The 14,669-nt window shown below is 43.9% G+C and overlaps 1 protein-coding gene across 2 annotated transcripts; it reads left to right on the top strand.

Annotated features, from left to right (window-relative positions):
• Window positions 1-1,123: 1,123 nt before the first annotated feature.
• Window positions 1,124-14,292, top strand: pih1d1 (PIH1 domain containing 1). Of its 2 annotated transcripts, none has more exons than XM_079520088.1 (11): window positions 1,124-1,203; window positions 2,055-2,150; window positions 3,191-3,248; window positions 5,149-5,337; window positions 7,737-7,798; window positions 8,646-8,727; window positions 9,491-9,587; window positions 12,752-12,778; window positions 12,884-12,962; window positions 13,260-13,403; window positions 14,182-14,292. In XM_079520088.1, exons 2-11 carry the CDS (start codon window positions 2,070-2,072, stop codon window positions 14,215-14,217), a joined length of 855 nt encoding a protein of 284 aa, XP_079376214.1. In that variant the 5' UTR covers window positions 1,124-1,203; window positions 2,055-2,069; the 3' UTR covers window positions 14,218-14,292. The 2 variants fall into 2 exon arrangements, with proteins under 2 accessions (XP_079376214.1, XP_079376215.1); XM_079520089.1 differs by having other exon boundaries at window positions 1,143-1,196.
• The last annotated feature ends 377 nt before the right edge of the window (window positions 14,293-14,669 follow it).

The raw sequence follows: 14,669 nt of genomic DNA, 5'->3' as shown, positions 1-14,669 counted from the left end.
ATCTAAATGGATAAATGCCCAAGTCTATGCACTGGAGTGCCCAAGTCCATTCACTGGAGTGCATGGACTTTATAAAGTGGATGCTGGACAAAAATCCCTTCTATGTATCGATACATAGCAGGGATTTTTGTCCAGTGTCCACTTTAGTTCACTTTAGTCTGGAAATGGGATATTTTTTACCTTTCACCTCGCTGTATGGCGTGCCAATTTTTGTTTTACACCTCTGCTGCTTAGCGGACAGTGTGGTGTTGTAGAGGAGGTCTCCCCGGACATGTGCATATGTCACACTAGTCGATACATAGCAGGGTTTTTTTTCCAGTGTCCACTTTAGTTCACTTTAGTCTGGAAATGGGATATTTTTTGACCTTTCACCTCGCTGTATGGCGTGCCAATTTTTGTTTTACACCTCTGCTGCTTAGCGGACAGTGTGGTGTTGTAGAGGAGGTCTCCACGGACATGTGCGTATGTCACACTAGTCGATACATAGCAGGGATTTTTGTCCAGTGTCCACTTTAGTTCACTTTAGTCTGGAAATGGGATATTTTTTACCTTTCACCTCGCTGTATGGCATGCCAATTTTTGTTTTACACCTCTGCTGCTTAGCGGACAGTGTGGTGTTGTAGAGGAGGTCTCCCCGGACATGTGCATATGTCACACTAGTCGATACATAGCAGGGGTTTTTGTCCAGTGTCCACTTTAGTTGACTTTAGTCTGGAAATGGGATATTTTTTGACCTTTCACCTCGCTGTATGGCGTGCCAATTTTTGTTTTACACCTCTGCTGCTTAGCGGACAGTGTGGTGTTGTAGAGGAGGTCTCCCCGGACATGTGCATATGTCACACTAGTCGATACATAGCAGGGATTTTTGTCCAGTGTCCACTTTATAAAGTCCATGCACTCCAGTGAATAGCATTTATCCATTTAGATAACTTTGTAATTACTTATCTTTACACAGAAACATTACTTATTACTTATTTTTACACAGAAACATAATGTGTGTCCTATAGCATCGTTTAAATGCTTAATTTATAGTTTTAATGTGCAAATTCATCTTTTTTTCAATACTCTAGAGGGTACTCTTATTTTGAAGAGATCGTCCCCCGGAAGTCTTATATTTGCTATCTTAGATTTGCCAGAAAAACAGTGCCAGTGAGGGCGTGAGAGAGAGAGGAACAGCTTTCAACAGCAACTTATGAGTGGAAGGTAATACAAACAGTGCTTTATGGAGTTGAGTTGGTTGGTGGAATAACAAAAGACAACTTATTTTTATAAAAGATAGCCTGCTAGCACGACCTAAAGTTATATATAATCTAAAATTAGACCGGCTAATAATGGCTATAAACATCTCACGTCGCCATGAGCAACAATTCCCATAGTAACGCATATGCTATGGTCCAAATCTGCGTCCTGGCGGCCTGGACACACATTTTACACAAATGGTGTTGATTTTTAATGTAGAAAATGTCATAGAGACGTAGCACTAATGCCCTTTGCATTAGAGCTATGGACCAAATAGAGACGTTAACTTGCAGTCAGTCATCTCTCTGTGAGAGGCAACTGTGTTTACTTCGTCTTGTTCATGTTGTTATTTGTCAGACTTGGATTTAAAGGACCCAAATGCGATCCCATGTGGACAATAAATGTAAATGTTGCATTATCACATCTATCTATCTATTTTGTGATGAATTGAACATGGTGGACCCTGTTGTAAACAAGTGTAATGCTTAATTGGGTCGTCCACTCACAGTTAACAGCCTTTGTATTGAGTTTGTGCTTGAAATGTACTGTAATTCTGCAAACTGTTAATAAAATTTTCAATCAATCAATCAATCATTCTTGGCTAAACAAGGATCCTGAAATTAAGGGGCTATGCCCAGCCTTTATGGCTACTGTACTACTGATGATATTGGATCGACAGGGTGCATGAGCTCTGATCGGGCTACGACAGTGATAATATTTATTACACAGAATCACCTCTATCTAAGATTGAGAGTTAACATGTTTGTTTAGATTGAGCGACAGATCCATTGATTGTTTGGACCTGTTTTTGTCAGTCGTCGGCTGTCGCCATGGCCACAGATTCCTCCCTCCTTGGTTCTGAGTTGGAGTATGAGCAGCAAGAGGAGCTCTACCAGCAGCTGCTCTTACAGGTAGGTGGGGACCAGGGACCCCTAGGGGTCCTTGAAGGCATTCCAGGGGGTCCCCAGTATAGCATATTGACAGTTACCACTTTCTAACTCTATTTTATACCTCGGATATTCAGATATATCTGCTATTTTTAACCCTAGAACACTAAACATATTTTTTTGCAAAAATATAATCGTCCAGGTGAAAATCACCCATGTTTAGTGTTCTAGGGATCCCATTGCTCAAGTTCGCTTGAGACGGCGCCCCTCCGTCGTGGCTAATGGGGAGGATTTCACTGTAATATGTACAGATTTGGGGGTTTTCTAGTAGTGTATGTATGTACGGATGCCAATCCCTGGCTGTTATTTCACCGTGTTTGGGTGAGATGGGGTTGATGACTGAGAGTGAGATGATGAGCTCATGTGTGTGTGTTGCGTGCCCTGGCCCTGCTGCCTATTTTCATACCCAATCGGACTTTTCATGAAGTAGCCTACTTCAATGAGATGATCACCATCACCTTCTCAGCAGAGAAGGGGACACAGCACTGCTCAAAGGGTGTCTACTGTCTAGCTATGTGAAAGACTTAGGCTGAGCTCACACCTTTCATGCAATTCTCGTGCTCGTTGGGTGTTGTGTCATGGCCGCCCAGCGGCCCAATGCATTTCCAATGGAGGTCACATGGTTTGACCCAACATTGTGTTGTGTGAGGGGGAGGGGCGTGTCGAAACGCACCTCCCCCTCACACAACACAATGTTGGGTCAAACCATGTGACCTCCATTGGCAATACATTGGGCGGCCATGACACAACACAACATGCATCCAACGAGCATCCAACGAGCACAGAATTGCATGAAAGGTGTGAGCTCAGCCATAGACAGACGCAATATTCGGCGGCAGTGTGCAAACGTGATTGACATATTACGCAAGGTAAATTCATTTTTTCCGTGCTCCGACATTCGCTCCGATATTCGTCCCGAAAAACACGCTCTGTGTGCAAACACCTTAATGGTGGTAGAAAATGAATGAAACAACACAGTGAATGTACTTTCCTTTCTGTTTCAGACAATGGGAAAGATACAAAGTGAGAATCCCGACTCCACAGTGATCCGACCACATCCTGGTGAGTGTGGTCGGCCACTCTTAACATGTGAGGTATCGGAATGGCATGGAATGGCATGGAATGGCATTTTCCGATACTGGTAATGGTATCGGAACAACTAACAAAAGCTATGGCTTTGATATTGCTTTCACCCAACAACTCACGGCTCAAGAAGCTGACACAGATGACTCCCTCCGAGCTGCTCCGCTGAGTACTATAAAAAAATCACACCCGTGTGAAGTGAGGGGCACTCTTATCATCGTACATCATCATGCCGTAAAATACTATGATGAGTCATAGTATTTTCATAGTCTATGACACTATGCCCTATTTGCGCACACACTGACGTAACATTCTCCATTCATTGTCAATGGGAATTAAATGTTTGTGTAGCTGTCAGACCAACTTTACTTACGCACAAGAAAGTTTCACATGGCTATGCACACGCCACGCATATAGACTTGTTATTGGTGTCCCTTCTCTGTAGAGGTTGCTAGGCTGATATTAAATGGTCTGGTGGCCACCGTGGAGTGGACTAGCTAGGCTGATATTAAATGGTCTGGTGGCCACCGTGGAGTGGACTAGCTAGGCTGATATTATGTATTATTAAATGGTCTGGTGGCCACCGTGGAGTGGACTAGCTAGGCTGATATTATGTATTATTAAATGGTCTGGTGGCCACCGTGGAGTGGACTAGCTAGGCTGATATTATGTATTAAATGGTCTGGTGGCCACCGTGGAGTGGACTAGCTAGGCTGATATTATGTATTAAATGGTCTGGTGGCCACCGTGGAGTGGACTAGCTAGGCTGATATTATGTATTATTAAATGGTCTGGTGGCCACCGTGGAGTGGACTAGCTAGGCTGATATTATGTATTAAATGGTCTGGTGGCCACCGTGGAGTGGACTAGCTAGGCTGATATTATGTATTAAATGGTCTGGTGGCCACCGTGGAGTGGACTAGCTAGGCTGATATTATGTATTAAATGGTCTGGTGGCCACCGTGGAGTGGACTAGCTAGGCTGATATTATGTATTCTGGTGGCCACCGTGGAGTGGACTAGCTAGGCTGATATTATGTATTATTGGATGGCCACCGTGGAGTGGACTAGCTAGGCTGATATTATGTATTAAATGGTCTGGTGGCCACCGTGGAGTGGACTAGCTAGGCTGATATTATGTATTATTGGATGGCCACCGTGGAGTGGACTAGCTAGGCTGATATTATGTATTAGCCACCGTGGAGTGGACTAGCTAGGCTGATATTATGTATTAACTGGTCCATCGTGGAGTGGACTAGCTAGGCTGATATTATGTATTATTGGCCACCGTGGAGTGGACTAGCTAGGCTGATATTATGTATTATTAAATGGTCTGGTGGCCACCGTGGAGTGGACTAGCTAGGCTGATATTATGTATTATTGGATGCAGCAGGCAGAGCCTTTGCTTGCTGGTGACGTGCAGTTGATGATGCAACAACGATACGTTTTTAACACTGATATAAAAGCATGAACAATCGGATAGATATCCGTGTTGTTTCCTTTCCAGGCGCAAGCTAAATGACGTTATCGTTTCTCAAAAGCCGTAGCAAGAAAGAGAGAGAAACTAAGGCGCGATTCATACTCCTGTTTTAGAGCCGAATAAAAGTCGGTTCGGCTCTGTAGAGCCTACAATGTGACGTCATTTGAGGTTCGGGGGGGCGGGTACCGTCCTAAAGTCGGCTCTTCGGTGCTACTGAAAATTTCTGACGAGCCGAAATCATTTCGGCACTACAGCGCCGAAACAGCGGTAAAATAGGAGTATGAATCGGCCCTAACGGTATTCTGAAAGATCTCAGTGTCTTCATCTCTCCATCTCATTCCATCTGTCTCACCCCTCCCCTCTCATTCCCTTTCTCTCTCGCTCTCTCTGTCTTTATCAGGAATATGTGTCAAGACCCTGTGCCAGGCGGATCAGCAGAAGATCTTCGTCAACATCTGCCAATCAGCCTCAGTCCCTCCCCCTCCGGAACTCTCAAGGGAGGAGCTTATGGAACTCCTCCAATCAGAAGACCCTGCCAGCTACCGAGTTCCCATGAGCCTTGGCGAGCCACACACAGAGATTGACAACAGTGAGTTGTGGTGGGTTCCAGGGGATTCCCAGCCAAATCTGTTAATCGATATTTGTTTTACCACTTTAACCATTTCACTAAGTCTAGAGGTTTTAAGTGGTTAAACACCTAAGTCAAATCAAACTTTATTTATAGAGCACATTTAACACATCTTGTGCCCAAGACGTCTGTGGACGTCTTGGGTATTACCGCACATGCAGTGCCCAAGACGTCCGTGGACGTCTTTTTAATACGTGGTGCCAAAGTTTGTGTTTTCGCCATTGAGAATGCATTGGGCACTGTCAGCTGAATTCTTTAAAAGAAAAAGGATTTTCCCCCACTTTTGCGTGGGCACACAAAGTTAAAACAACCGAAATTGACCAAAGTGCTGTACAGATCAGAAGCAAAACAACCAAGCAAGACACACAGTAAAGTGTCAACATGATCCCAAATACACATTTATGCGCAAAAGAAAAAAAAATCAAACTCGCATTTCTCCTGTGTCACTAACTATTCTGTTATCTGAATCAATTTTGTCTTTATTACTTGCGCAAGCAGAGCGCGCAAGTAATAATTTATTGCCATTTGAATACATATTTACGAGCTAACACATGTAAATAGTAAACTTACGTAAATGTATCATTATTTCTTTAACCTGTCTGTCTTTCATCTGAACTGTTCATGAAACGCTCTGGTACGTTGCGCTCTAGCTATAACTTTATATAGTGCTTCTAGCAAGTGTATAACTTTGTAAATGCAAGACGCAGCTAAGTAATGGTTGCTTGCTACCATTATCTAACAAAGCATACACTGTCAATTAGGGCTAATCTTAAAAAGCAACATAATTGCTGCTATCAAGTGTCTACTCATGTAAATTAACTAGACGCCGACAGTTGGCATTATCTGTCTGTCAGGCCAAGCCCAACAATCACAAAGGAAACAAACAACTGAATAATGAATCATCCCTGCAGAGTATGGGAGTGAATCATAGAGTGTATATAAAAGGATAGAGACTGAACTGGCGCGAAGCTCCGCCCCCCCAGCTATTCATGTCAGTGGAAGTTGCTCAGTGGCGTTTTGAAGCACCCGGAAGACTGCCGAAAGTACCGTCTCAGAACGTCTACTTCCGCATTTGACCACCAAATTTTGGTGGTCAAATGCGGAAGTGCAACCGAGCGCTCGATGTTAAAGCCCAGCTGCACGGGGTTTCCCGGTCATGAATCCACGGGTCCGCCTGTAGTCCCTCCTCCTACCACTAGGGCCCAGAGCTTCAACGTTGAATAGCCTCACTGGCCCCTTGGAGTGAATGCATGACATAAATCTCTGCGGAGTTGTGCCAGAAAACTTTAGAGGCTGGTGAATCGAGACTGTATTGTTGATACTCGACTGTATCAGTATTTTTGCACTGACTTTGTGAGTTACCAAAGATAATGTATAATCTTGGTATAATTTATATTTGCCTGTAAGGTCCAATTATTAGCCTGGCTCCAGCCCTGAATCGCTAGCTACGGCCATTAAAAAAACACGTGAAGTGAAACGAAATGAAAATTCAGGCGGCGTTTCAGGCTATCCAATTGTAGTAGAAGTAAACTTTAAAATTGGTGAGGGGTCGGTTGAGTTGAAATACAGATGTTACATAACATGTTGAGAAGGGGTGGGCTAGGAGAGGAAACATAACAGTCTGCCTTTTGCAGAGTCCAAGACACATGATTTACCAAAGTCTGTAGTTGACATAGGTTGCTGCCTTGCATGGTTTCCTCCGCCATCGGTGTATGAATGGGTGAATGTAATGCAGCACAATCTACAGTATGTAAAGCGTCTTGGATAAAGGTGCTATATAAATGCACCTGACCATTTACATAAAGTTTAGGGGCAGAGTCACCTGTTCTAGGTCCTCTACAAGGATAAGGAAACACAATCATTTCTACACAATCTCTCTGTTCCAGAGCCATATAATAATCTCCATATAGACTATAATATGGAGATGTTGCGTTACATGTTGACAGTGGTAATTGCCGATTAGCCCCCCAAGAGAAGGGAGAGAAGAGGAAACCTGAAAAAAATATATCATTTTAAACCCTTAAATATTCTTGGTTTAGAGATCTCACACCTAGATGGATAAGCGGAATACAGCCAAGAAGGGAAAGGTAGTCTTAATGTCCAATCGAACCAACTTGTGCAGTCTGGAAATAAATGAATTGATGTGTTCAACAGCGGCAGAGATAAATGGCTCACTTCTACTGTAGCTATCAATAACACTTTCACCACTTAAACACTCTACACTCCGTAAACTTGACCGTGGTTTCACAAACGATCTACAACGCCTCGCAGTGTGAGGTGTGAGCTCCATTTATCTGTTTCTTCCTCTCTGACACTCTAATCTCTCTCTCTCTCTCTCTCTCTCTCTCACTCTCTCTCAGGTTCCCAGGGTTGTACAGCCTATGATGTCGTCATCAACCAAGAGTTCTTCCAGAAGTGCCAGGTGCATATTTGTGTGTTCATATTTGTTATTGGGGGGGGGGGGGGGGGGGGGTTCTCAAAATGCATTTTGTGCTCAAACACGAAGATTAAGGTATATGATACATTTGTGCACAGTAATGAGCATGATAATATATGTCTAGACAGGTATACCCTATCTTAGAATAGATGTAGACCTATTTGACAGTGCATAAACATAATTGCCTTGACATTAACAAGCATCAACGAGCACCAGCTGAACACACACACACACACTGCCATCTGCAGTGCTCTAGTCTAAAGTGACTGGAGTCTGTCTCATTTCTCTCCAAAAGCCCTTGAATATGATGGATTACTTTCATTAGCCCTAAAAAAAAGAAAAACATCAGACCCGTCTGAAGTGAGTGGTGCTGTACTGGACTTGTGCTGTACGTACTGTACTGTTCTGTACTGTACTGTACAAGCCCTCCTCCCTGGCCTGGTGTATGTCTGTGTCTGTGTGTTAGGCTGCACAACAGTGCCACTTGGTGGTGAACAAACGCTATAACGTTATTTTTGTGCTCGGACACAGGGACACAGCCACACACATAGCTGTCTATAGGAGTGGTTGCACCACTCAACAAGTTGAATACCCCTGATCTAGGCTAGTGTGTGTGTGTGTGTGTGTGTGTGTGTGTGTGTGTGTGTGTGTGTGTGTGTGTGTGTGTGTGTGTGTGTGTGTGTGTGTGTGTGTGTGTGTGTGTGTGTGTGTGTGTGTGTGTGTGTGTGTGTGTGTGTGTGTGTGTGTGTGTGTGTGTGTGTGTGTGTGTGTGTGTGTGTGTGTGTGTGTGTGTGTGTGTGTGTGTGTGTGTGTGTGTGTGCGTGCTTTCCAGAAAGATACTCTGTTTCAGCAGTTCCTCATTCTAGTCTCCTTAGAGGGATTAGAGAATAAATACAACCTGGAGCTCAGCAGAGGTACAGTAGGACTTTCATGCACATGCTTGACATAGTTTGTTTATACCTAAGGGATCACAGCTGAGACTCATCACTACAGCCGCAGAATTGATGATTGATTACATAAACGCCATGGCAAAAGCTGCACCTCTGGCTGAACAGTGTGGTGCACTTGTAACAGGGTGGGTGATCAAAATGATGAGTCACTGAGAAAGATTCAAGCAGTCTTGAGTATAACCTCAAACTTTCATTGGTGGAAAACAACGGGACACGTAGTGCAATTGAAGAACGCCCAGCGATGTGTTTCTAGCGACGCATCTCTGTGTGATCGTATGATTGGTACAGTACGATTAATACAATTAATAATAATAAACTTTATTTGTATAGTACTTTTCAAAACAGTGTTACAAACTGCTTCAGTTCATGCATAACACAACACACAACACAACAAGGACAACATATATAAAAAAAAATATATTTGTAAATTCAAATGAGGAGATATATGCATTGAAGGGCTGTGTTTTAGGAAGCAGGTCTCCACCTGTGTGGGTTCTACAAGTATTGATTTGTGTGTGGGTTCTACAAGTATTGATTTGTGTGTGTGTGTGTGTGTGTGTGTGTGTGTGTGTGTGTGTGTGTGTGTGTGTGTGTGTGTGTGTGTGTGTGTGTGTGTGTGTGTGTGTGTGTGTGTGTGTGTGTGTGTGTGTGTGTGTGTGTGTGTGTGTGTGTGTGTGTGTGTGTGTCTGTGTCTGTGTCTGTGTCTGTGTCTGTCCTTCCTGTGCAGAGTGGAAGATTCTGAAGAACAGGAAGTTCCTTGGCTCTGTGAACGAGCAGAACATCCGCACCAAGAGCCGACCTGTTATTCAAGAACTACCTGCACGGTAGGTCCTTCTCTCTGTTTTTAGCGGCAGGGCTCTAAGGCAGGGCTCTAAGGTATGTCTATCTTGAGAACTGCTAGGTTTATGGAACAGTGTCCGCTCTTCTTTCTTTCTTTTTTTTTCCTTTATTATTATTTTTTTGATAAAAAGTTCAATCATGGGGGCACGGTGGCACAGTCAGTAGTGCTGTCGCCTCACAGCTAGAAGGTCCTGGGTTCGATTCCCGCTCGGGACGCTGTGGGCGCTGGCGGCGTGTCCTCCCCTCCGCGTCATCAGTGCCCATACCCGAGGCGGGATTGGCGAAAGGGCCCTTCTGTGTGGAGTTTGCATGATCTCCCCGTGTCCCCTAGGGTAGGTACCCTCACAAAAAACATGCAGTAATCCTGGTCTCCCCCTGGCCAGCCGGGGGCGCCTAATGGAGGGGAAAGAACTGGTTGGAATAACGTGTTCCTTCCACGCGCTACGTCCAACCAGGGAAACTCCCCCCTGTCAGGTGTAAAGGAGCGACTTGGACAATCATGCATGAAGGAAGCATGAGTTCAAGTCCGTTGCTCTCCCCAGGTTGGCGGAGGGTGTGTAGAACCCAGGATTACATTAGATAATTGACACAGGGGTGAAAAATTGGTTACAAAATCGTGAAAAAAAAGTTAAATCATGATTTATTGCACACCAATCAGATATGTAATTATCTGCCTCACAAGTCGTACTCACACTTTCCTTGTGTGCTAGCTAGAGTGTGTGAGTAAATGTTGATGTTTCAGTAGAATTAAGCGGTCGAGGCTGATTTATGAACGGCAGTTATTCCTGATGAACTCAGCAACTATTGTTAGCTATTTGAATTGTTTTGTTTTATGTTTGGCCAGTGTATTGAACTCCAACCTCCCCCGTCAAATCAAAAATCAGCTTCTTCTATGCAACGGCCTGTTCTCCTATATGGCAGTGAATGCTGGACCCTGAAACAAACCCTGCAGAAGTCTCTAGGCGGGTGCTATACCAGAATGTTGCGTGCTGTACACATGTTTCCAACAAGAATCTGTATGATGGAATGCCAAGGTCAAAAACTAGTAGCTAGGAGAATGAGACTAGCAGGATACTGCCAAAGGCACCCAGAGCTAACAGCCAGCAAATGTTGCTGTGGGAACCAACACCCGGGCACCGGTCACGAGGACGTGACACATTATCATACGTGGATATACTCAAGAAAGACACAGGACCACAAAGCACCAATGGACTGGCCAGATATATTGGAGAACCGGGATGACTGGAAGGGTCAATGTACTGTAGGGCTCGCCTGAGGACGAGGAGAGAGATTGTTATGTGTGTGTGTGTGTGTGTGTGTGTATATACTGTCAAACGTAAATATACAGTACCATAGGCCTATACCAGGGGTGGGCAACTTTGATGATGGAGAGGGCCACTATATTTCAACACTCACTCCCTAGGGCCATATATTACTGTTGTAGCAAAAATAGCCGACCTACAAGCTCAAGCGTTTTGAGCTTGTAGGTCGGCTATTTTTGCTATATTCAAATTGAAATACATTTTTATGTAATTTCAAATGCCTTTAATTACACTTGTGTTGAGCAATGAGCTACTAATTTAGACTGAAGTAATTAAAGCGGGTCACGTTTGCATGTTGTGGAATTGTAACAGCTGAAACCAATATTATATCACTATTCTGACATTAACTTGAGGGCCACATTAAGTGAAGGTGGGGGCCGCATGTGGCCCCCGGGCCGCCAGTTGCCCACCCCTGGCCTATACCTATTGTGTATGTTGACATATTCAGAAGTAAGTCAATAACATGTCAGTCTTGATCTGCGCGTGCAGTCGTGCACCTCCTCTTTAAGCCATTCTGGGCGGGAACCCCTTTTGGTGTTTTAAAGCATTATGTTATACTTTAGCTTTTGAAAAATCGTGAAAATGTGCCTCAAATCCTTGAATATATATTATTACAGAGTGAACATTTTGACTCAAATCTTTGCTTCTGGGGGAGGTCCCTGGAACAACATATTTTCAGATGGGGGCGAGGAGGCATATTACATATAATTTTTGGGGTTCTTGACATTAAATATTGAGCACCACTGATACAGAGCCTAAATGGAACGGACACCCCCATTTCCACACACTGACGAAGGTGGATAGCCAAAACGTTTGTCCCATTATTATGTAAAGAATTAAAATGGGTAAAACTCACTGCCACAGTACCTTTTTATATTTTATGATGTTGATCTAAGTCTAAGAGGATAGCGCACCATTGAAGTCGGAGCTCAGTGGTTACAAGAAAAGTCATTCGGTGTAACAGGGTCACACAGACCTTCACCAAGAAAGACTTACCGTTGAAAGAATTTATTTCCAAGACTCATTGGAAAGTGACCCTTTGGTCATGCTAGAGGTCATGGTGTCACCAAAATCAATACCTTGCTTCCTGTTAGGAGTAGTATACCTTTGTACAGCAAATATCATGGCAAGGCAATCCAACCATTACTTTCTGAGAATATGCACATTTGGCCAGAAAGGTCATGAAGAGGTTTCTTCCTCTCGGTCCCAGAACACACATTTTTCATCTGAACTCTGGATATTGTCCTGGTGTTGCCTTTGACCCTTGTAGCTCTCCCACAGGAGAATGTCTGTTTTTAGTGATAAAGAAGGGCAATTTATTTTATTTTATTTTTTTAACTTCCTCCTATTCCTTTTTCTTTCATTTTGTCTTTTTTTATTTACTAAATAAATAAATGAATGAAGTTAATTAACTGAATTCTCACATAACTGAACTAGTTTGATTAGTTGAAGGGCAGTGTCTGGGCACACGTTAGCTACTCCCACTTAGCAGCATGAAGGATAAAATGCTATCTTTTTTATTCCACAGAGAATGACAGATGAATTTAGCTGACATGTAGTCTCACATTGATACACTGATTGCACTCGTGCAAACACGAAACGTACCTTTCCTGCCATAGTAGACCTAAATCGCCGCCCTGACCTCCCTGCTATTTCAATACATTTAATAGAGCATTTAACAGAGCAGCCCCTCCGAGTTTAGTTGTTGTTCGAATACAGCGGAGCCCTGTCGGTAAGTAACACATTGATCGTTGTGATAAGTTCCGAGTGACCTTCTTTAACAAATTGAGTTTGTTGAATTGTATTATTGTCTCTCCACTTCCCAGGGACACCCCTCCTGCCCTGGCGAAAAGGTAACCTCTCCTCCTCTCGCTCCAAATATCAAAGCCACATTTTCAACCTCTCTCGACCTACATTATCATGTTGTTTCTCTTCTCCCTGTTCGTCAACCCATCCAGACCTGAATTCACTTTGTTAGTAGAGCCTCCTGTTGGTGAACCAGAGTACATCATTGCTGAGATACAACTGCCAGGCGTGGTAAGACACACACACACACACACACACACACACACACAATACATACACTCACAAAGTACACATACACACAAAAAAGTGTTGGTTTCTTCCCGAGGCCCCACTATACAGGAGTGGATAATAGTAAAGTACACAGTACATTACACTTACAGTATGTAGTAAATGACGTTACAACATGTCACCCTTCTTATCTTATATTCTTTCTCCTTTCCTGCACCACTCCTCTTTTTCCATCTCTCTCTGACCTCAAATGTATTCCCCCCTCCCCTCCCCTCCCCTCCCCTCCCACTCCCACTCCAGTCTTCATGTAGTTCTCTGGTCCTGGATGTAGGTGAGGATCGTCTTGTTCTATCAGCGCGTCCATCTCTCTTCCACCTGGACATCTTCCATCCTCTCCTCGTTGACCAGGAGAACAGCCTCGCCCAGTACAACACACACACACAGGTTAGCGTGCACGCACGCACACACACACACACAGCTTAGCGTGCACGCACGCACGCACTCACGTCACAAAGTTACCAATACAAAAGTACAGTATACAACAGCTATCACAACGTCCCCTAGCCCCGATACGTTATCAGTCCCTACGCTCATTCTGTAGCTCCGAGATGAGGTCACGGGGAGATCCCCTCCCTCTGCGTCTCAGAAACGGAGCATGGTTTCCACCATGAACGCTGCTTACCCTTTTCTGCACATCGTGTCCAAAAGGTGAAGGTCCAAATATTAGCTAAACTAATTTTAATTTAGGAGCGGCCAAGAACATCCAAGTTATGGGCTGAAAGGAGCGTTTAAATCGCTTGTCTAGTCAGCCGCTTCCATGTTTTTTAAGGAAGTTGAAAAGCTGACCTCCCCCTTCCTCAAGTACAATAGAAGAGGAAGACAGATACAGGGTGTCTAAACACGCATCACAGGCAACGCTGCTGTTGCCTGTAATGTTTGTTTTGGAGCACCAGGGGGCACAATTGACAGCCCAGGCAATAAGGCACTGGTTGGGTAGGTACCAAGTCATGGTACCTGAACCTGAGCACATCAAAATGTGAAGCAGTGCATTGGTAGCATCCATTCATTAGGGACAGACCATGGAAAACTCATGGTAAGAGGGTGGGGAAAATCCCACGGGGGCTTCCCCATTAGTAGAAAGCTACAAAACAATTGTCTAAAAACTGTTCAGTCATCATATGATATCTTCTTTCTATCAATCACTTCTCTCTTTGTCTTTCAGATTCTGACAGTTACCATGCCAGTTGTGTCTTCATGAGGTCTGGTTGTTTATTTGTATTAGGTTGTTAACTTGTCATGGAAATAAAAGTGATTTTGTCTGTATGAAAGAAAAGCCTCTGCGTTTGTTTAAAGTTTAAAGTAATATTAGCACCAGTGGTCCCTTTAGCCATTGTGAAGCCTGATTTATACCCAACCCTTTATACTTCTAGCAATGTGTTATGAACTTGAAGGTACTAACGTCTCTTAACCTTCCTCACCAGCCTGTTTAGGTGGTTACTTTGTCATTCGCTCTGTTGTGCACCCCCTCACCCCCTCAGCAACTTTGACAGCCCTAAACACAATACTAATTTAGCCAGTGATTATCACATTAGCAGCAGAGTGACTCCTCCTCTTTGTAAGGGTAAGGTTCAAATCCTGTTTGTGAACGAGGTCATGTATCTCTCCATGTCTTTACTCTTTATGTCTCTCTGTCTGTCCACTCCAAGAAAG

The sequence above is a fragment of the Electrona antarctica genome (genome assembly GCF_951216825.1).
Source record: "Electrona antarctica genome assembly, chromosome: 14".
In the NCBI taxonomy this organism is placed as follows: Eukaryota; Metazoa; Chordata; class Actinopteri; order Myctophiformes; family Myctophidae; genus Electrona; species Electrona antarctica.
Note: the sequence above shows the minus strand (reverse complement) of the source record. Positions and strands in the feature narration are given on the sequence as shown.